A 21,241-nucleotide genomic window follows, 5' to 3' on the forward strand; every position below is an offset into this window, starting at 1 on the left:
AACTTGGCGACGCCTACGAGTCACTGTAGTCGAAGTACTCCCCCCTCTTCCGTAAGAATAACACACTTGCGGGTTGCGGGCCAACGTATACACACATGCTACGTACCGTACCGCAAGGGATTTGTCACTTTCACTCAAGCTCAGGTTGTTGCTTTGTATCTTTTGTATACGAATTTTTGTTTTTTTAGAAAGCTCTCCAGTCTCAACCGAACACTCAGTGTGCCACTGTACGTTATGCGAGACCTATACGTGCTCTCCTGTACATAAACACATTTTTTTTTTCTTCTACATTTTTTTTTTGTAATGGTACCTATCTACGTGTGTGCGTATGTATCATTTCATTAGTCTCGAGTGTCAACGGCAGTGTTCAACAATCGAGTGATGTTTGTTTGGCCGAAAAAGTGAAGCTTGGATACAAAGGATTTTCTCGACAGCAGGGCTGTTGATAAGTCTGAAATAAGTCTGCCGATTTTCGCTCGTCTTAAGAGAAAGTTCTCTCTAATAAGTGTTACCCTTCCACACCTGTGTTTCTGTGCTGTGTGTTGACCTGCTGAAGTCATTCTGTTGCTGTGGTATACATTTATATCACATTTAACCATACAAGGAATGCCTGTGAATTACTACAGCTGACTGACATTCTACCTGACACCATTGTGAAGTGCAATAACAAACTGAGAAAGTTTTTGATACTGCCAGGGGTCAATCTTTATTCTCAAAATGAGTCCAATTGTCAAGCGACCTGTTGTTTTGTTTATGGGAGTGTGTTTTGCCTGTGTGATATTGATATACTATCAGTCCAGTCATTCCCAAGGAAAACCCCATTACGAAGGGGTTTGCAATGCAGGTATTGCAACTTTTTTTTATTCTAACCACATAAAAATTGCCACTTATTTAACATGTATGTCTATTGCAGAAAATGTGAATTCAGTGATCATGGAACAGGATGATCCCTGTATATTAAGTTTACTGCGTGGCCAATATTTACATCCTCCATCTAAAGATAAGCTTAATCTTGAAGCACCAGAGGTTACAAATCCATCAATGGGGCAAGCTCAAAGTATTCTTGAAATCTTGAAAAACAAGGTATATTTCTTGAAATATTAGCTGGTTAAGGTTTTTATTCATATTAACTTTTGTTTGGTTTTCAAAGGAGAATGGCTTTTTTGTTGAATGCGGAGCCTTGGATGGCGAACTTCGTTCAAACACTCTGTTTATGGAACGAGAATTGGGATGGGAAGGTATTCTGATTGAAGCAGATCCCAAAAACTTTCAGAAAGTCAAGGAGAAAAACCGTCGAGCGTGGGCTGTTCCCGCCTGTCTCAGTACGTCCACCAGTCCCAAGTATTGGTTAAGACGTTTATGCAACCATTTTAATGAGGAAACATGAAGTAATCTGTCTTTGTGTCTTGAAATCTAGAACTGTAGTTTTCAAACAGGCTTTCAACCAAGGACGAATCTCTCAGAACCAACTCGATGACCAAAATCGAGCGGGAAGCGTACAAGTCCAGTGCTTTCCCATATACTCAATCCTGGCAGCTCTCAACCGAACTGTGGTCGACTACTTCAGCTTAGATATTGAGGGCGACGAATTGGCTGTATTGAAAACCATCCCGTGGAATAATGTCCGTATACAGGTATAATTTAAATAGTTTTAATATTTAAAAATATATATATTCACAGTTATTTGTTGACAGACCTTATCAGTTGAATTCATCCACGACGAAGAGGGTAAAGACCAGATAAGAGAGTACATGACGCTACAGGGCTATGAAGTGGTGAAAGAAGTCACGGATCCAAACTGGCTCGCCAACGATTTCATTTTTAACAAAATCTAGCCTTGAATCTAGCATGAATGGTTGTTTCAAAAGCGATCGGATATCAGCAACATGCTAGTGTTATCACATTTTATTGAGCAGCAACAAATTGGCTCTGGCATTTTTCCAAAGAAAAGCCGAAAAGCTTCCTGGATGGAACACTAAGGTTCCCTCAATCCCGCCCAATTAGAAGACAAGTTTTTTTTGTTTTTTTTTTCCGAACAGTTTTTATTAACATTCTTCGAGTTGGCCAATATAGTTCATATATAAAACACCACTCGTTGTCGTTTACTTCTATCCTGACGTGGCCAAGGATCAGACGTACAATGGGGAAAATTTGAAATAGTGTAAAAACGTGACTTCCAGTGGGCTCAAATCACATACTCAAGTATTTAATAAAATTTGGCATAGGATCGTCTTTGCCAATGAAAGCAAAATGCGGATTAAGCACTTCAATCTTTTCCCCTACAGACAGCGACGGAAAACATTCATCGTAGCTGTAGCCACACATTGTTTGATGGTTCCAGGCCTTTTCAACACGCTCGTCTGCCGTTGAATCAATAGGAATGGAATCGATTCGGTTCGGTGAAGAAAGATTCAGTTGTTCAAACGGTAAACTTTCGACAAGATGACTTTTATTCCAATTCTTTAAATGACTTTTCCCCTTCAGATGGGCCTCCATTGGTATTGGACCTGTGCAGGTAAAATCAACACAGACTTTGCATTTGTATGAGCCATCTGGCTGTACCACTGGAACAGAGGCAAAAAAATGTTAAAATTGAACTGTCCAATCTTCTAACAATATTAGAGAAAAGAAATTATACTGGCTAAAGAAAAATCAGTTGCTGTTTCTGGTGTTGAAACACTTTTCAATATTGGTGTGCTTGGCAATGGAGATGCCTTTAGAGGAGAGCTTGAAGGAGACTGGATAGGTGATTCTGTAGCTCTCTGAACATTTTTCATATGCTTCTGACCTATTACATGCTGCTCAAAAGGAATGCGTCCAGAGCCCACAAAATCATTGCAGATTTTACATCTGTAATTGCCATCAGGCAAGGCAACTGCAATACGAGAAAAATGAGTCAGATGTCGAATGCTGCCACATTAATGTAATTGAATAAACTATACTTGCTGCTGACAAATCAACGGTTTGAGGCTGCTTAAGGGCAGCAGCTCGCATATGTTTTCCTCCGGTTAAATGTTGATCCCATTGGAATTTGGAATTGAGTTGGATATTGCATGGGCCACAGAAAAACTCAGGCATCTTTTAAAATATTATAATTAGAAGAAAACATTATTTACAGAATTTTTTTACCTCAGAGAAAAGAAGAAACGCGTCGTCAAAAGGGAATAATAGAAGCGATAAGAGGTATATTGTTCATTACGTGACTGTTGACGAAATCTAGGATTACGAAATACATGACTATGTTCCCCCCCCCCCCCCCCCCCAAAAAAAAAACATATATATTGGTTTTGTTCTGTTTTACTGCTATCGCCATCTACCGGTCAATTTCTAGTTAATTCTCTACATACACTCACCGAATATGTCTGCTGCATAGCGCTAGCGCTGTAGCGTACTGGCGCTTGGGCTTATTTATTCGGGCTTAAAATCTTTTTTTAGCAAAAACTGACATTCGTCGGAATTGATTGAATATAACAAGATATATTCAAAATTGAATGCTGATTCCGGAATAATTGCTATATTTTTCATTAAGTTAATCATTTTTTAAATACACCGAATATTTAACGCAATGCTAGCGCGCCAGTATGCTACAGCGCTAGCGCGATGCAGCAGAAATATTCGGTGGATTGCCATAGAAATGTAAATATTCGATCCATTTCTAGAAGCCATCTACCGCTTTCAAAATGAATCACGCAACAATATCAAAATTTTCCTCCAGTTGGTGGAAAGGAGTTTTTGAAGCATTCAATACGCTTCATATCAGTCACACTGAATCTCCGTCTCATAATAGAAACCTCGAATAAAAATTGTGCTATATTCCATTGTTACTATTTTTCGATTTTTGCGCTTCGATAGCTTTTCAAGCACTTCCTTGGAAATGTCGGTAAGCATTAGTCAAATAATTTTGGGTTTGGAGTGTACCTTCTACTATTTGGTAATTCCTTACCAAGACGATAATTCCTTTATAAATTTAAATAGAGAGATAATATAGCCAAGCAAAGCATATTACCTGAGAGGCAATCCAAAATAAACTTAATGATGAAACAAGAAGAACATGGCCTTGAAGAACAACTTTACTGCATCTGCCGTAGCTCAGATGCCAGCAGATTTATGATGCAAGTAGTTAAAAACCTTGTTTCATTACTTCGTTGATAAAAAAGGATTTTATACTTTCAAACAGAGGCTGTGACTACTGTGAGGAATGGTACCATGGGGATTGCATAGGTGATTTGTTTGTAGAGAAACAAAATTATTTGAAATAATAATGTATATAATTTTATCTTGTACAGATATTACCGAGGAGGAATCCCGCTTCATCAAAAAGTTTTTCTGTCCAGTAAATATATATTTTCATTGCATTTGATATTTCAATAATAAATTTGAACTATGACAGAAATGCAGACAAAGGGATCCTAGCTTAACTATCAAATACAAACAGAAAAAACTGGAACAGGTAGGGAAGGAAGAATCAGCGAAGAAAGCAAAAAAACGGCATGAAAAAAAAGAATCGGCTCCAAAATACCCTCATTGTGGCGAATGCATTGCTTGTTATCGTGTAGATAACTGCAATAAGTGTGACTCTTGTCGAGGAAAACCACGTCAACAGTGTCAGTACAGAGTCTGTCTCACTTTTGTACCCAAGGTATCGTCTGTATTTTTTTCATTTAAAAATTTTCATTTGTTGTTAATTGATTCAGACTTGGCAGAAAAAGGTTGAGGCAGTAGCAGAAGAAGAGGAAATTCCAATAAAACCGGTTTTGAATGAAAAGAACTATTCCGATGATGATGTATGGGAGCCGAATCTGCGAAAAGAAAAACCTCCTGTTCCAGCTAGTAAACCATCCCGGCATTCGACAAACAAAAAAGTACTCACATATATTTACTGAATTGTTCTTTGTTTCTTAAATTTATTTTGACACAAGGAAAAGGCAAAAGGAAAACATCGTTCCTCTGCTACTTCTGGGGATCACCGTCGCCGGAAGAGAATCACCTCGTCTACAGATTCGGGAGGGGAAAGCGAGATAGAAAAATCTCCAGCACGGAACAAACAAAAGGTATTCAGACAAATTATCGTGCACGGGAAGATACAAGTAATTTTGGTTAAATTCCTTTAACATATTTCACCTGACCATTCCTTGAAACAATTTTAGGTCATCCATTGTTACGGACCGCAATGTATAAATGCATCGCGTCCGGGAAGCAAATACTGCAGTGACCAATGTGGGCTAAAATTGGCAACAACACGTATATACCAGGTAAATACGTCCAATTTCAAAGAATGCGGGAAAATAAATAGAAAAAAAAATTGCTCTCTAGATTTTGCCTCAACGCATTCAAGAATGGGGCTTAACCCCTTGCATAGCTGAAGAAAAGAATAAAAAAGAACTAGAACTAATTCGTAAACAGCAAAACGAAGCACGGGAGGCTCTGGAAGAGTTGGATGTTAAACAAAAGGTATTGTTTCGTCTCGGAATTTTATCATTTTTAGGTTTTGTTATTTGTGATGATGTGTTTCTTGGTCTAAAACTCAATAGGAACTGGATATAACTACAGCAAAGGCAAAAAAATTTACGGTTGACATAAACTCTGACGACGAAGCAGATGAGCCAGGCGATAGCGAAACGGAATCCGCTACTGTCCAGTGCGTCACATGTGGAATCGGTCTTACAGTTCGAAATGCGATTCGGCACATGGAACGTTGTTTCAACAAGTACGAGAGTCAAACATCCTTCGGTTCGATTTTTCAGACCAAGATCGAAGGCAACAACATGTTTTGTGATTTTTATAATCCCAGTAATCGGACTTACTGTAAACGACTTCGTGTTCTGTGCCCGGAACATTGTAAAGACCCCAAGGTAATTCTACGGATTTGTTTCTCCGGCTACAAAATGAAATCCATTGTCTTCTATTTAGGTCAATGACACTGATGTATGCGGGTATCCTTTAGTGCGGGAAGTCTTTGAAGAGACTGGAGAATTCTGTCTTATTCAAAAAAAGAAATGTGTGAAGCACAACAACTGGGAGAAACTGCGAAGAGCCGAAATCGATATGGAAAGAGTGCGCCAATGGTTAAAGCTCGACGAGTTATTTGAAAAAGAACGACAAATTCGAACCGCCATGGCTCAGCGGGCAGGACTTTTACCACTTATACTTCATTCAACTTTCAATCATGAATTGATGCAGCAACAGTACTCCGGACACCCTGGATCGACTGCAGAAAGCGGCGAGACCATAGCGATCAATAAAAACGCCATTAAAGAAGAGGATACTTGTTGTGGATAATAACCAACAGCACGTCACAGTTCCAGGATACCGAAAAGTTCTACTGTGTTTTTGACATACTGCTTCAGTGAACTTAGAACAGGAAAGCACCACCCACAGCCTATAGCTGAAAGCTGTAAGTTTTAAAGTGGAATAATAGATTAATAAATTGTTGGACGAAGACCTAGTCAACACGACAAGAATCTTCTTATTGGGTATTCCCGGAAAGCCAGAAATTGGCTATGGCTTGGACCACCGATGAGGCCGGTTTCCAACCCAATGGTGACCACTTGCCCGTTGCCCCCGTCCATCAATATGAGCTCCTTGTACCTCCTACTTCTCGCACTGGAAACTGGATACTGATTCCTCCGTTACTGTAAGTTGAAGAAACTAAGAAGCTCTATTCAAGACAGGAATACTATGAATTGTAACTTATCAATATCAAAATATATCTTAAGGTTTTTCATGGTCGGGTTAGTTTGGTGCGCCAGTTCAAAATGCCAAATATTGTTATTTATGAAATTGAGGGGCATTCGTTTTTATTGTTTGGTTTTGCTGAATTTGTCAGGCTTCCGTCGTTTAGATGATTCAACACAAGCCACCAAACCGCTGTAATTATTTATCTTCTCTATCCAGTTACATTAGAGCCCGAGGGGTTATTTTACCTATGGATATGGCGATTTCTTAAGGAATACGCCACGCATCATTGGTCTATCTTTGGTAAAGATGTGCTCACTTGATTCAACCTTTGTAGATAAAGTAATCGCCAGTTGTTGAAACCTAGAAATTCGCCATATTTCCATGTTCCAATGAATGATGTAGAGCAGTTTCGACTACTTAACTTCTCAACGCATTGAACCAAGAAAGAATCGAAGGATGTTATCTTAACCGACGAGCTCTTTTCGTAAATATGCCAATAGAATTTTCACAAATTTTATGCTATTTAGTAATGAATGCCCTCAATGCAGATTATATGACAATAAACTTTACTCATTGGAAATGCGTGATTAGCATAGCCCTAACTAAAGCCATGTAGTATGTGCGGCTATTTATATGCAGAAACAAAAGGTAAGAAACCATTTTAAACAAAAAGTGTAGAATCTTTTTATCTAATAAATCTACCGTTTGATCTAGATTGGGTACGTATGTGAAGAGCCGCAATCGACCACTTTGTTAAAGTTGGAATTCAATTGCTATTTTTTTCGTAGAAATATCAGGTTTTTTAATTTAAAAAAAAGCCGGACTTAAAAACAAACTTCGACAAGATAAGCCCGGATCATTGGAATTTGTTTATTCCCATTTACTATTTGGTTATAAACAAAAAAACTAGATGGCGTTAGCGCGCCTCTATTTCTTGTGTGCTTACGTATGACCTGATGTGACAAGTGAAACCTGCGTTAAAAGTTATTGTTAACTGTGTTATATTACGATGGAAAACTATGTAAAACTAGCAACTATGAAGTGCTTTCACTCTGTGTATGTTTTGGAAGAAAAGAAAATCAAATGGATCATAGTTTATGTAATGGGCAAAACTTGCTGTCACCTATGGAAGATGCCAAATAAAAAAAATCATAGATTGCACTGTTAGCAACCTATGACCTGAGCATTCCATCTTGCTACTCCGTTGCTTGTTAAAAGGTATATGACTCATATTTTGCCATTAGTATACAAATTGGCATATTTCTGCCTTTAAGATCTACCTCGGGACACAGGCAATTCAGAAGACACCAACTTCAAGGAAGGTCACCAGCAATGAAAATTCTTCAGATAGAACATCATTGTCTCACTCTACAACTCTTTGTGCAGTCCACATCATGAGTTAGTTTTAATTGGATGAGTGCAGCATACTCCTCTATGTTTTCCGATTAACCATCATCAGCCAACACACCTAGACATGGACCTCAAAACTATTTCTTACTGGTATCCTAAGCTTTTTGCTTGTCTAGCATTACATTTTCAAATTTAATATCCCATCATAGGACTGCCAAGTCTTCATCTTTTTCAGCAAAATATCTGGCCCTACAATTTTCACAATCTTCAGACAACAAACGTAAATAAAATTGCTTTCTATTATATCAGTAATATTATTCCACATGTAGTGTACATTTTCTTCTTATTTATCATTTAGAATCAAGTGATCTTCATTTTTTGTCCCACGCAAAATTTAAAATCAACATTGTAAGTTTTGCTGCTTCTTCGCTTCATCATCCGTCTTTATCTCGCTTTGCGCTGCATCTTCGCCTCGTCTTCATCCCGTCATCGCATCGTCCGTCACCCCATTTTCGTCTTGCCCGCCGCCCCGTCATCACTTCGCCCGTCGCCTCGCCCCGCCATCGCCTCGTTCGCCGCCGTGTCATCGCCTCGTGGTCGCCTCGTGGTATCGTTTTGTTTTTGTTTGTATTATGTATGTTAACCAACCCATTGGCTGCCACCCACCCTCTTTGATCCCCTTTTTTTTTTAGCGTGACAGGGACGGGCCGCGCTGTTCTGCTCCATGGTCATCTACCATGGGGTGGAGCAGCGCCACTGCCCAAAATTGGCCGAACGGCCCTTAGGCAATGCACCCGTAGGGAATTCCCCTTTTTCGATACGGTTGATGAGGCCGGGGGTGTGCATTCCCGGAAAGGCCTCATCGCCGTGTCAGCCCGGACTTGTCCTATGGCAAGTCCCTTTGGCCGCTATCCGTATGATAGCGGTAGTAGCAAGTGTAGTTAAGGGTGGCGTGGCAGCCAATGGGTTAGTTTTAAGTGTATGCGTGTATGTATTTTGTATTGTATGTGCAATATGTATAGTGGTGGATCTGAGGGTGGAAGGAGGGAAAATAAAAAGCACTAAACGTGATTTATCTTCGTATTTGTTTATTTTGAATCATTTCGGATGATGTGGGGATCGAACCCAAGATTTCGATAATGTCAATCACGTGCTTTACATTTTTTCTTTACATACAATGGATTCAATTATTATCCAAGGATCGAACCTTGGATATTTGGCATACCGCGCCGATGCTCTACCAATGAGCCATGAATCATATGATAGCTAGTTGGCTTTTTTCTAGTCGCTTGTGGACTTGCATTTACACTTAGAATAAAACTGAAATCCAATTCTGCAATATACACTTCTACATACATTCTAAATCATTTTTTTTACATCTACTGAGGTTTGAACCCAGGGTAACAGGTATCGCAGCTACAAGCTCTACCACAGAGCTATGGACCTTATGAAAGCAATAAAAAGATAAACATATAGTTGTCAAAGACTGCATAAACATCCTAGACGATAACATATGATATGCGATAATAAAATAATTTAATATATCTCGTGGCTCAATGTTAGAGCATCGGCGTGGCACGCTGATTATCTAGGGATCGGTTCCCATACGAGTAAAGCAAAATACAAATACAAACTTACCTCAGGAAATATCCAGATATTACACGTTGATACTTGAATCTAAGTTGAGGAATTCGAAGAGTGTTATAAATAAAAATTGAATACTTACAGATAAATGATAAACCATTGGAAACAAGACTTGCCATCACCAAAGGTGGCAAAAACAGATAACGCAAAGCAAAAAAAAAAAAAAAATTGATAAATCTAATGTGTGAACAAAGCGAACACAACAAAGAAATAAACAGTTTTAGAAAAAAATATTTAAAAAAAAAAATTTATTGACAATTCTCTGCACATTAGAATCATTTTTGCAACTCTAAAAAGGCACAATGGCCCTTTCAGAAGTTGCCGTCAACCCAGGCAGGGGGAGACACTGCCTTGTTGACCCACCGGGGAGATTACCCGGTGATTGGCTAAGAGAAGCCGGAAGAAGAGCCGAAGATATGGAACATTTTTACAGGAGCGATTAGCCTTTAATTCGGATTTGCGGGTAGCCACGTCGCCCTCCGTGAAGACTTCATCGGACTAAGCGGACCCCCACGTCCCCTTTCCGGCCAGAGCCCTCCAAACCTCGGTATATGTTGTTTTTATATATACCGTACAATAGGGGCATGACCCCCTACGGGCTTATTAAAAATTTAAGGGAAACGGGGCCACAGAAAAGAAGGGAGCCCAGATATGCACTTTAATTTTTGAATTTTAAATACCGTTTGGGGAATATGAATAAAGTGTAGGAATTCCATGTTGTCCATCCCATATCACAATTTATTCAATGTCTTGCCCCCAACCAAGAACATTTACAGAGCCAGCGTTACTTTTCACCTTTATTAAAAAAAAAAACACCATTAACTATTGAATAGAAAATTATGTAGGTTAGAAATAGTTAGCAAAAAAGCAGAAAATGCTTCGCGTTTACTTACAAGTCCCTTTCTACGAAGATGAGTTTAGGCTTTGAAAGGTTATTTCAAACTGCAACTTCAGGAAAACCATCCGACTCTATCACCAAATAAATCCAAGTTTCCATGTGCCCTAGAAAATTTCTCGTGTTTAATGAGAATTTTAATGCAATTCAAGATGAATATCCTGTCATAGTGGAAATGACTTTTTCCCATCACGCTGGTACCAACATCATTTCTACGGCTAGAATGAGAATGACGGGCCAGACAAAGCTAAAGATGAAGTAATTGTGGGCTCTTAGCCAACAGAAACCAGGGGTCCCGTAGCTGGGTCGACGATCGAAGAGACGGCCACGATCAACACGGGCACTCCATAGCCGTTGAGGTAATACCATTTGACGCGAGACTTGTCCGACTCGAACACCTCCACCAGCATTACGTACAGCTGGAACCCTTCCAGCAGCATCTACATGAAGGCGCAGAGAAAGAAGAAGTGCAAAAGGCCAGCGACGAAGCCGCACACAATCCTGACGTGAGTGGCATTGATGCCCGACAGGAAGACAATCTCGGCCACTTCAACTGGCCACGGCACAGCGTGACACGTTCTTCTTCTTTTATTTTCCTTCGCCGCCCTTTTTCCTTTTTTAAATTTTCCTCTCTACTTCTGTATATGTGTGTCTGACATCAGCCGGACACACACTAATGGTAGACACTCTTAAGCATACACACATTGAAAAGAAACTTTAAAAAAAAAAAGGAAAGATAGAGCTAGAGAGAGCTCGTGTGTTTTTCATCCACAAATGGGGAGGCAACTAATCAGAATAGAATCATAATAGGTGTACTGGAACACGCCCTCTCGTTACGAAAACTTCTTTTCCCTTTCCTTTTTTTGTTGTTTTCCCTTTTAAAAAATAACGTACCCCAAAGAAGCGCGAAGAAAAAAAGGAATTTCTCAGTAACAACAAAGATGGCGGAGGCTATATGCTTACCGGTCGCACCGGGAACCGGGAGTGGTAATGAGATCGCCATTTTGATCGCGTCCGTTTTCTTTGCCGACACCAACGACGACGCCATCCAGTCGGACTAGATCTTGATCGTCTTCGACACCGGAAATGTACAGCGTCGAGGTGGTCGGCGGTAGCGGAATGGACGATGAAGAAGGCGATTGCGGTCGTCGTCCAGGGAAATCTGGAACAAGCACCGCCACTTCCGACAATTCCACCAGCAAAATTGGGCACGGGAGTCGTTGGAGTGGTGGTTGACGGCTCGCTCGTGGTCGAACTCGTCGTCATTGGAGCTGTCCTCTGGTAGAGAAAAACGTGATAAATTTAGCCAAAATCCAAAAAATAACAACGCAGAATAAACTGTAAATCTAATGAAAACGGTGAATCCTTGAAAATACTACGAAGACAACAAAAGAAACCAAAATACAATACAAATGCACACCATGAAATTTTGTGTGATGCTGAGTTGAAATCTCTAGTCCGTTTTTGAAATGCCCAAGGATATTCTTTTGAAAAGATTGTTGTAAGAAGATGTGACAAACATCGGAGGGTGGGCACAAATCAAGTGTTCCATAGCCATGGGTTTCCATGTTTTCCTTTCCGAAACTTCAACTTTTTTTCCCAGGAAAAGGGGGAAAAAGATAGTCGCTTGGCATATAAAAATGTAACTAGAATTGGTGGAACTCTAACTGGGTAATGTGAAAAAGAGCTATCCGTTTCCTTACCCTTCTTTTTTTGTTAATCTAATTCCACTATCCAAATAATGTGACTATTCTGGTTGTCCTAATTTTCTGGGATTCATGTGTATGCTGTGTTGGTAGGAGAATGAGCCTATCAAAATATAATCTGGGAATGTCTGCCTAAAGAATGGTAACGTTTTAACGTAGTAAATCTATAATAGAAAAAGGTTTTAAGGTAAACCCATTTCATGCATAATTTAAACCTCTTACCTTAACCACTAGTCCTTAACGTGTTAACGTAGGCCACATGGTCAACTCAGCTCTACAACTTTTGCTGTTGGCTGCCTCCACTGACACATCACGTCACGTGAGAATCTGATCGCTTACTGACCTAAGTTGTGGTGTAATTCTCTCGGTAGGTGGCGATAGTTTGCAGCTAGTGACATTGAGGAGGAGATACCTAGAAAGCTATGGTTCGTCGTCAGGCCTTGTAGTATTGGTTCGTGTGATTTAAAAATTTTATACCCAGTAAAAAACGAATTTCCTTATTATCTTTATTTAAAAGCAAGTATTTTAACCTACAATTAAAGCTTAAAGCATTTTAAACACGATGGTGTTTTGATTGTCTGTGAACTAAGTGATTCTGGAACTTAAAATTAATCTGAGGAAGTCCAACAGGAAACCAAAGTTTTTCAACGTACTTGTCAAATACATTTTTCTCAGAGTTCTGTAATGGATCATCAGTTGAAAACAATCTTCAACATCACAACAACCGGTGAACCATCAACCATGAGAACTAAGCTGACAGAAAACTCAATATCAAAAATTGTTGACTCCTCCAAGGAAACTGCTATGATTGCTGCAACCCTTAGTATTGTTGGAATGATAATATTGGCCACCTTGTATGGACTCCACCATTATTTTAAACGAAACAGACAGACAATGGTCATGCCTGTAATATCTCCAATTGTTCCTATCCAAGATTACTTCACAAGACCAAAGGAACCAATGGTGTTTGATCATGAGTTTTCTGGACAAAATTTTCATCAAGAAACAGCAAAGTATTGGCACAGACCACTTCAACCAGTCACAACAAATACTGATATATACCCTGTTGTGCTTTAATGGTTCTAAATGTTGGCAGGCCATCTTAAAACTAATTTTCTACATGTCTAGTCTATGGAACACAGTACATTTATTACGAAAAGCTAGAATACAACAGCAAATTTTTGTACCTCATGTTTCATGTTCTTTATCAAGATGACCATAAAGCTTTACTGGCCCTTGTCCACCAGCTTTGACACGGCCAACAAACTCCCGTTGTTTTTTTGAGACCTCTGCCGATACGCTGGAATTCCATACTTCCAACAAGCTCTTACCAGCTAATGATGACCTCACCTAAATTTCCAAAACAAGGAAATTAGTCTTAAAATTCTTCAACATCATTTCTAAAAACTTGCATCTAGTCGGGGGGCTTTAGCTGCGGGCATAGCTACAGGCGAAAGAGGAGTGTCTGGAATCGACGATCTTGCAGAATTGATTTCCTGAGCGGATTCCTGGAAAATAGCAATGAATTTTCTTTTCTCTAAGCACCATGTCGACGCTAACGATTCATTGTTTATCACATTACATACTTTCGTTGATGAAGGCACAAGCAAAGGATTAGGTGCGGTTCCTTTGCTTCGACATTCCAGTAAGCAAGCCAATACACGACGGTGTTGTTCACTTCTACAATGATGCCGAAGCATGATCTCGCATTCCTAGAAAGTATGAAATGTTAGGGTTTGACGTGATATGCAACGTACGACAGGTACCTTGAAAAGTATGCGATATTGCTCCTCCCTGCGATTTCCTTTAGCACCTCGATCGCGATGACCAGAACACGTAGGAGGCAATGGCTCGTTCCTCGATTCCAGTGCCAACAGATTATATATAACTTTTTTGCACTCTATGACCTGGTCGTCTGTAAGTTCTTCGTTGACTATAATTTTTGTTAAAGTTTCCATATGAACACCCATGTTAAATACGATCGTGGAGCTGATGGTCATTGGCCAATACTGCGTCCAACGCTCCATCCGATTTGATGCTCGTTCTATAGGTAAGGGAGTTCCAAAAGGTTCCGAAAGCAAATAAGGTACCAATTTGTTTTCTTTCATCAACTCTCCAAAATCGGGTATTCTAGGAAGGTTTATAAAAACAAAATCAATTCTTTGTCTTTTTTCGCGTACACCGTACTAGTAAATCAATTTACCTGTAATCTGTCACCCTTCCCCCAGAGCCTTCACTAATGCTAGGAGGATCTTCTATTACGCTTCGACCAATTAGCAAAGAATGCAGAAATATTTCTCCTCCATGGGCTGCGAGCATATGCGATGTTGTCCGTCCACCGGTGCCACTTCTCGGTAACTCTAACATGACTGATCTGCGAGAATGATTATTATCAAGTGGTTTAATATAGTTTTAACTTCTGTTACCGTCCCCCAAGCAGAAAATTGGTCAGACAGGAAGACGGGCGGCTAGTAACATCGACAGGAGATATGCGATAGGCTGAGCTGCACGGCCACATTTCGACGCTGTTGGATGTTGCTCGTGGAGTGCACCATTTAAGAGTGACGGTTTTGTAACCGTAGCCCTCTTTCATAAGGAAAAGTGCACTTTCGTTCTAAAATTCAAGCATATTCATAAATGATCTGCATTGGAGCACCGAAGTTGTTAACAACCCTACCTTTAATTTTAAAATATCAGCATGTGCTGATACTGGATGAAAGATCTCGACGTCATAATTAGCTGAAGACGATGCATTTTGCTCCTCCTTCATTGGAATGCCAGTGACAGTGGTTGAAGCCAATTCATAGTGCTGGAGCACGAGGCTATTGACAAAAGAAAAAAGTAGGGCTCACGTTTGCTTGACTGAAGGCAATTTCTGTCATACCTCACAAGGCGACTTGCAAGCCACCGGCTTGCACACACTGAAATAAGCTCGCAACTTAAAAGGGGAGATAGTTCTAGACGCGGGTGTTCTAAATTGTAAGACAATCATGAATTGAACAAGAAATAAAAAATTAGTAAATTTCTACCTTTGAGGGTTATTGTAGGAGGATTAGGGAAAATATTTACTACAACAAAATCACAATGATGAATTGGCATGTGGGTTGGAGGGAAGTTTCTTTGATTGATCTGGAGTATGGTTTCTTGAAAGAAGGATTCTAAACTTCTGACATAGCCATCTTCTCTGAATGAACTGATGCATATAACTCGTCCTCTGTTATGCACCTGTGAGACATCCATCATATAGGCAAGACTAGATTTAAGAAAAATGAAATCAGAACCTTTGATTTATTTTCAGCTGATTTTAATTTTTCCAGCTGGGCATCAGAACATTCAGTTAGTGCTTCTAGTGCTGCTGTTAGGCCATGCATAATTGAAGAATCTCCAAGTCTAGAATCAGACACAGGGACACCAAGTTGAGCAAAGTGATAGGTAATCTGTTAATTCAAAAATATTTTGCTGCATTACATCAGAATGTCTAATGAAGCATAATAGTCCTTACACTGGTGAGATTTTGTTGGTTTGTTCCCCATGATCCAACTGGATTCACTTTCGTATCACAGATCATGAATCTGATGAGTCTACCAGTAGGATAAATATCCCAAACAATCCTGCAGTACTCAAATGAAGCTTCTGCAGCACAAGTCCAGAGCGATTTACACACTGGAGTAACAGGAATAAATGCTCCTGCTCCGTGGCTCCTTGATTTGTTAAAAACATCTAGTTCAATGGGAAGATCAGAGGCACGTGCCATAACAGGGCCGTGGTCAATCACAAATACTGTCTTTAAACTGTTTGGCCAAGACATTTCTGAAGTACGTTTTAACCACAAAATATTAAAAGTTGTTTGGTAAGTTATTGAAATGCAAGAAAAAATAAATAAGGGATTGAACGTAATAAAACGAACTGCAAATTTTGTGAATACATTTAACGGAAGCAGACATAAATTTGTTGCCTTCCACCTTTATCACGAAAACAAACAACGATGACGGATAGTGCACGTTGCCATGTTTTGCGATAGGTGTGAAAATCTATAGTAGACTCCGCCTCGGGAGTGGGTCGCAATCGCAGGAACCACAACTCAGAATAAATTGCAGTACAACATTACCGCCATCAATGCATTACATTGTACTATTTACGTTCAAACTATATTTTACCTGTTATTTTGTAAACGAAATCCTAACCATTTTCTTACCCTTTCATTAAGAGTAAAAGGAACTCCAATAAGGCACTTAAATTAAAATGCAAAACATCACTAAATAATTAATATTAATACAATTTAACAATAAAAAAAAAAACAGTAGAGATGAACTTCATACTAAAACAAAAATTTAAGGGTAAATGTAACACAGTCAACACAGTCCGGTCGAACCGTAAAAGACTATGCTTGCACCTCCGCCCTCGCCAAACTAATATACAAAATATTTAGAGCATAATTATCCTTTCATTTTGCGCCGATTTTTGGACCTTTATGAACCTTAATGCTGAAATCGAAGTGTATTAATAATGGATATAGTACTTCAACTTATCATGACGTTCTTAGGTTACCCAGATAACTGATTCCATTTCCGGAAGCAATGACGTATGTCCAGCGTTTTTGCCCATAAATGGCGGGACCTTCATGAATCATGACGTCGTCGAAGATTCTCAGAAGAAAAAAAGTCATTGTACTGAAAATATAGACCACAGAATAGATCTAGAATCTATATTGTTTCATTTCTCTTTCATTGCCTTATGTTTTGGGAATTCACGGAGGTGAGAAAGAATATATGGAACTTGTAAAGCTGTAACAAATAGAAGGCGATTTCCTACTACACGTTGCGGTAGTGGTTGCGAAGCGTTATTCATTTGTTTTCAAGGCTTGGCCTACTTCCGGCTGCGGAAACAAATGAATAGCGCTTGCTATCGGTAGTCGACGCTCAATTTTTGGTGTCATTTTGCTTTTACTTGGGACATCGCCCACTTTTCACATCGAAAACTTTGCTAGTACTGTTTTAAACTCAACATAGTAATATTCAACGTAACGTGTTTGTAATTCGTGTTTGTTCGTTCTGTTAGGTCTGTGTAATTAGTGGCTTGTTTACGGGGTAAGGCTTACACTTTGTACTTATCCTTTCGTGAAATGCAAATATTTCATGCTGATTGGTGATTCCAGTGAATTTATCGCCCACTTGTTCCGTCTCCATTACAAACGTTTGATATATTTTACCCTTTGCTTTTATTTGCTTTTAGAAAAGAACGATTTGCGATGCGGGAATATAAAATTGTGGTCCTTGGAAGTGGTGGTGTAGGAAAATCTGCACTTACAGTTCAATTTGTTCAGGGCATCTTTGTAGAGAAGTATGACCCTACTATTGAAGATTCTTACCGGAAGCAAGTGGAAGTTGATGGACAACAATGCATGCTCGAAATCTTGGATACAGCTGGAACGGTTTGTCAAAAGTTGTCTCATCCAATGTGTGCTGAATGAAAATATCTATGTTTATTCTCCAGGAACAATTTACAGCCATGAGAGACTTGTACATGAAAAATGGCCAGGGTTTTGTATTGGTATACTCCATTACTGCACAGTCTACCTTTAATGACCTTCAAGATCTGAGGGAGCAAATCTTGCGTGTGAAAGACACTGATGATGTTCCTTTGGTACTTGTTGGTAACAAGTGTGATCTTGAGGATGAGCGTGTTGTAGGGAAAGATCAAGGCATGAATCTTGCTAGGCAGTTTAACAACTGTTCCTTCTTGGAGTCTTCTGCAAAAGCAAAAATCAATGTTAATGAGGTAAAGACTTTTATTTTATTTCATTATAATCTATGTTGTGCAAAGTGTAATGCTTTCTTTTCTTTTTCTTTATCAGATATTTTATGATTTAGTGAGGCAGATAAATAAGAAATCCCCAGAAAAGAAATCAAGTAGCAAAAAGAAGACACACTGCAACATTTTGTAACAAGATTCCAACTGGTTCTCATTTTAATTAGCAGAGAGAAAAAGGGGGAGAAGGAGAGGGAGGGAAAATATTCGCATTATAAGATAATCATGATTCAAAATGTAACTATGGGCTATCTGCCATCCGGTTGCTACTAATTGATTTAGTTTCCAACATTTCATCAAGCACAGTTTTGTGTTGATTCATTTGAAACTTCCAACCAAGTTATAAAATCGGCATGGTGGCATTTAGTCATGTAAATTGCAATTGTACCCCTTTTTTTTTGTCTTGCCTTCAACATATTAATCAACCGTCATACCTTTTGATCCCTTTCGCTATCGATCCATTAATAAATGATTAACGTCATTATAAATTTTGTTATTATAGGCGATGTTCTTATACTATTTAAAGTATTATTAATTACCGCAAAAGAAGACAGGTTATAGAAGATGAAATGGCGACATTTCTCGCCTTTTTCTTTTTTACATCAGGCAAAACACGAAAAAAAAAAAGAATTGAGTTAATAACAAGCAAAGAAATTGCTTCAAACGATGTCAGATCTTTTCAGCCAAACCTGCAAAGCTTTAACCAATCCAGTTTTACCCTTTAATGACGGCAATAGGGCGGAGCTTCACACATTTTTTGCTGATGCCAGCAGCATGACAAGTATCGACTACATCCGTAACATTTTTATACGACTCGGGCGCTTCTTCCATAACCAATTTAGGGGATGCAACTCGGATGGAAATTCCTTGTTCCTTCAAACGATCCAAAACTTCTGTGTAGTCCAAATTTCGTCGTGATTTTGCTCGGGATAATGCTCGCCCCTAATGAAGCACGGAATGTTAGCTCAAAATGGAACTTGGACTGTACGAAACACGAAACTCACAGCTCCGTGACAAGTGGACCCAAAAGTTTCTCCCATCCCTTGTTCGGTACCGGTTAGGATGTAGCTACAAGTACCCATTGTACCCCCGATAAGGACAGGTTGTCCTGTTAGTTGGTAATCGACCGGAATCAAAGGGTGATGAGGTGGGAAAGCTCTTGTGGAGCCCTATGAAGAAAAAAAAATTTATTATCGATTATACAGTTCTTTTTGGCGAGCATTATTTCGCTCACCTTTCGATGGACCAGTAAGGTTTTTAGTTTGCCACCAACAGTATGCTGTTCCACTTTAGCAATATTGTGCGACACATCGTATATGAGATGCATGTCAAGGTCATCTGGGGTTGAATTAAACTGCTTCGCAAAAGCCTTTGATACCGTCAGAAAAGGTTGAAGGGATGTAAGGTGAATCCATGAAGAAATTTAACTATACTTGGCGGCAAAGAAAAGTCATGGAAGATCGATTGACCCACGCAAAATTTGCAGCTGCAGACATGGCCTTTAAGTAGTCCTGGCCTTCGGTAGATGAGATTCGAGCGCAGGCTAATTGACGATCATTTGTCACAATGTTGTCTCTTTTCATTGCTCTTTCCATAGAAACCAAGGCGTCTTATAGAATCGAGTAATTTCAGCAATTACTAATTTTTTGGCCAAAGGGAAAAAGACTACCGGTAGCTACTTGATGGCCAAACCCTCGGCTACCAGAATGGATCATGATGCAAACTTGTCCTTTGTGTTCAATACCCATTTTGGTGGCCGCCCACTTGTCATAAATCTCGTCGACTACCTGAATTTCTGCATAGTGATTACCGGCTCCAAGAGTGCCCAACTAATCCGGACAAAAAGGAATTGAAGCGTGAAGCCAGAAAGACCTTCATTCACCCAAAATATTTAATTAAATGTTACCTGAGGAAGTCCCCTCTTTTTAGCTCTGAGACTGACTTTCGAAGGATCAGCATTCAGCATACGGCCAAATTCTTCGCAGTGTTCTTTATCTTCTGCCCAAGCGTAGCCTAGTAAACAGGATACTTTTCGTTTTTTTAAAGTTAAAGGAAAGTTCATGTATTAACGGGTTACCTTCGCGGAGAGACCAATCCACTCCCATTTCTAAAGCTTCTTCAAGATCCTGTGCTGTAATGGGAATCACTCCTTTAGATCCAACTCCAACAGGAATGTGATCAAACATGCTTTGGGTTAGTTGTTCCTATTCAGGCAGACCTAAATGAATTTCATCGTGAAAATGAGGAAACTAAATCAAAACATACCTTAACAGGCTGAACATCTTTTTCAGTAAGGTTTGTCCTCAGCAACCTAACTCCACAGTTAATATCAAATCCTACCCCACCAGGAGATACTATGGAATTTGGATCATCCATGTCAAATGCAGCTACATTTCCAATTGCAAAGCCATAGCCAGAATGAACATCAGGTAACCCAATAGAACGTCCAACAATTCCAGGCAGAGCAGCAACATTGGCAATTTGCTTCATTCCTGGAAGAAATCCCCCTACCAGGCCTTGTGCACTGGAGGCTTTCAGTTCTTCAAACATCAGATTCTCTAAATTGTTGTTGACATAGAAAATTCCTTCGACCTACATGGAAAACAAGTTTAGCCTAAGGTACAACACTATACATCGAGATTTTCAACTAGTAGGGAAATTTACTTTCATATTAGGAACAAATCCTTTTTTGATGCGCCAAGCACAAGGGGATAACCTTTCTATGAACTTCAGTTCTTCTTCGTACGACCGGGGCATTTTAGATTATGAATCCAATTAGTTCCAGGCTAGTGAAATTTCAATAGGATTTTCTAAGTCTCGTTTCAACTTTTTTTTTCTGTTTTTTCTTGCGAACTGCCAGCTGGAGACAAACGTCAACTGATGATTGGTTTTGGAAACGTTGTCGAAATGCTTCGACGTCGGAATGGACAAAAACACGTGGGATTGAATAATCAGTTGATGTAATAGTGAATATAAATCTGAAGTGCATCGTCTGCTTGACGTCTTAAAAATCGCAGCAGAAAAAAACGATGAAGACTTCTATACCCTTCCAAAATATAATTTAATTTTGGTCACTCTTTTCTTGTCACCGTATTAATAACTGTTGGCTTAAAAATATAGAACCAGTTTGGAAGAAAGCCTGTAGGCTACTGCATCCACC

At 39.4% G+C, this 21,241-nt stretch overlaps 7 protein-coding genes and 1 long non-coding RNA gene across 12 annotated transcripts in view; 3 read left to right on the top strand and 5 right to left on the bottom strand.

Annotated features, from left to right (window-relative positions):
- Nucleotides 1-7,669, bottom strand: part of LOC130694519 (DBH-like monooxygenase protein 2 homolog) — a 47,077-nt gene extending 39,408 nt beyond the window's left edge. Inside the window, exon 1 of the mRNA XM_059495047.1 lies at nucleotides 7,663-7,669. The gene's annotated coding sequence lies outside the window, so the exon portion shown is untranslated. The remainder of the gene's footprint in view (nucleotides 1-7,662) is intronic.
- Nucleotides 51-2,091, top strand: LOC130694512 (protein Star-like). The gene is made up of 5 exons (XM_057517585.2): nucleotides 51-844; nucleotides 914-1,083; nucleotides 1,151-1,341; nucleotides 1,418-1,634; nucleotides 1,695-2,091. Exons 1-5 carry the CDS (start codon nucleotides 718-720, stop codon nucleotides 1,833-1,835), a joined length of 846 nt encoding a protein of 281 aa, XP_057373568.1. The 5' UTR covers nucleotides 51-717; the 3' UTR covers nucleotides 1,836-2,091.
- LOC130694513 (uncharacterized) lies at nucleotides 2,185-3,246 on the bottom strand. 2 transcript variants are annotated; one of them, XM_057517587.1, is made up of 4 exons: nucleotides 3,130-3,246; nucleotides 2,943-3,078; nucleotides 2,639-2,875; nucleotides 2,185-2,564 (listed from the first exon to the last, which is right to left on the bottom strand). In XM_057517587.1, exons 2-4 carry the CDS (start codon nucleotides 3,076-3,078, stop codon nucleotides 2,191-2,193), a joined length of 747 nt encoding a protein of 248 aa, XP_057373570.1. In that variant the 5' UTR covers nucleotides 3,130-3,246; the 3' UTR covers nucleotides 2,185-2,190. The 2 variants fall into 2 exon arrangements, with proteins under 2 accessions (XP_057373570.1, XP_057373569.1); XM_057517586.2 differs by lacking the exon at nucleotides 3,130-3,246 and having other exon boundaries at nucleotides 2,943-3,115.
- LOC130694498 (CXXC-type zinc finger protein 1-like) lies at nucleotides 3,734-9,015 on the top strand. Of its 2 annotated transcripts, XR_009002060.2 has the most exons (17): nucleotides 3,734-3,880; nucleotides 3,976-4,112; nucleotides 4,178-4,221; nucleotides 4,287-4,333; nucleotides 4,391-4,639; nucleotides 4,704-4,862; nucleotides 4,920-5,051; nucleotides 5,148-5,252; nucleotides 5,314-5,451; nucleotides 5,532-5,852; nucleotides 5,911-6,394; nucleotides 6,492-7,162; nucleotides 7,227-7,326; nucleotides 7,393-7,896; nucleotides 7,953-8,178; nucleotides 8,238-8,308; nucleotides 8,387-9,015. XR_009002060.2 is itself a non-coding variant. In XM_057517567.2 (11 exons), exons 1-11 carry the CDS (start codon nucleotides 3,875-3,877, stop codon nucleotides 6,277-6,279), a joined length of 1,707 nt encoding a protein of 568 aa, XP_057373550.1. In that variant the 5' UTR covers nucleotides 3,734-3,874; the 3' UTR covers nucleotides 6,280-6,445. The 2 variants fall into 2 exon arrangements, 1 of the variants encoding a protein (XP_057373550.1); XM_057517567.2 differs by lacking the exons at nucleotides 6,492-7,162; nucleotides 7,227-7,326; nucleotides 7,393-7,896; ... (1 more) ...; nucleotides 8,238-8,308; nucleotides 8,387-9,015 and having other exon boundaries at nucleotides 5,911-6,445.
- A 1,198-nt stretch (nucleotides 9,016-10,213) lies between these two features.
- LOC130694526 (uncharacterized) lies at nucleotides 10,214-11,835 on the bottom strand. Its single transcript, XR_009002069.2, has 3 exons — nucleotides 11,531-11,835; nucleotides 10,566-10,674; nucleotides 10,214-10,467 (listed from the first exon to the last, which is right to left on the bottom strand). It is a non-coding gene; the product is annotated as an uncharacterized LOC130694526 (long non-coding RNA).
- Nucleotides 11,836-12,854: 1,019 nt separating this feature from the next.
- On the bottom strand, nucleotides 12,855-16,324 carry LOC130694868 (integrator complex subunit 13-like). Of its 3 annotated transcripts, XM_057517972.2 has the most exons (12): nucleotides 15,776-16,324; nucleotides 15,555-15,710; nucleotides 15,303-15,498; nucleotides 15,158-15,245; nucleotides 14,951-15,095; nucleotides 14,700-14,887; nucleotides 14,477-14,647; nucleotides 14,040-14,403; nucleotides 13,860-13,985; nucleotides 13,686-13,781; nucleotides 13,461-13,623; nucleotides 12,855-13,402 (listed from the first exon to the last, which is right to left on the bottom strand). In XM_057517972.2, the coding sequence occupies exons 1-11, from the start codon at nucleotides 16,079-16,081 to the stop codon at nucleotides 13,462-13,464; spliced, it is 1,998 nt and encodes a 665-aa protein (XP_057373955.1). In that variant the 5' UTR covers nucleotides 16,082-16,324; the 3' UTR covers nucleotides 12,855-13,402; nucleotide 13,461. The 3 variants fall into 3 exon arrangements, with proteins under 3 accessions (XP_057373955.1, XP_057373954.1, XP_057373956.1); XM_057517971.2 differs by having other exon boundaries at nucleotides 13,402-13,623; XM_057517973.1 differs by having other exon boundaries at nucleotides 13,402-13,623; nucleotides 15,555-15,663; nucleotides 15,776-15,913.
- Nucleotides 16,325-17,160: 836 nt separating this feature from the next.
- LOC130695670 (ras-related protein Rap-1b) lies at nucleotides 17,161-18,569 on the top strand. The gene is made up of 4 exons (XM_057518836.2): nucleotides 17,161-17,360; nucleotides 17,506-17,704; nucleotides 17,767-18,051; nucleotides 18,128-18,569. Exons 2-4 carry the CDS (start codon nucleotides 17,522-17,524, stop codon nucleotides 18,215-18,217), a joined length of 558 nt encoding a protein of 185 aa, XP_057374819.1. The 5' UTR covers nucleotides 17,161-17,360; nucleotides 17,506-17,521; the 3' UTR covers nucleotides 18,218-18,569.
- Nucleotides 18,570-18,755: 186 nt separating this feature from the next.
- On the bottom strand, nucleotides 18,756-21,061 carry LOC130694866 (RNA-splicing ligase RtcB homolog). Its single transcript, XM_057517969.2, has 9 exons — nucleotides 20,746-21,061; nucleotides 20,347-20,673; nucleotides 20,159-20,285; nucleotides 19,988-20,094; nucleotides 19,751-19,910; nucleotides 19,515-19,690; nucleotides 19,316-19,450; nucleotides 19,086-19,250; nucleotides 18,756-19,023 (listed from the first exon to the last, which is right to left on the bottom strand). The coding sequence occupies exons 1-9, from the start codon at nucleotides 20,836-20,838 to the stop codon at nucleotides 18,796-18,798; spliced, it is 1,518 nt and encodes a 505-aa protein (XP_057373952.2). The 5' UTR covers nucleotides 20,839-21,061; the 3' UTR covers nucleotides 18,756-18,795.
- Nucleotides 21,062-21,241: the final 180 nt, after the last annotated feature.

This window comes from Daphnia carinata, chromosome 4, assembly GCF_022539665.2.
Source record: "Daphnia carinata strain CSIRO-1 chromosome 4, CSIRO_AGI_Dcar_HiC_V3, whole genome shotgun sequence".
Taxonomy (NCBI): Eukaryota; Metazoa; Arthropoda; class Branchiopoda; order Diplostraca; family Daphniidae; genus Daphnia; species Daphnia carinata.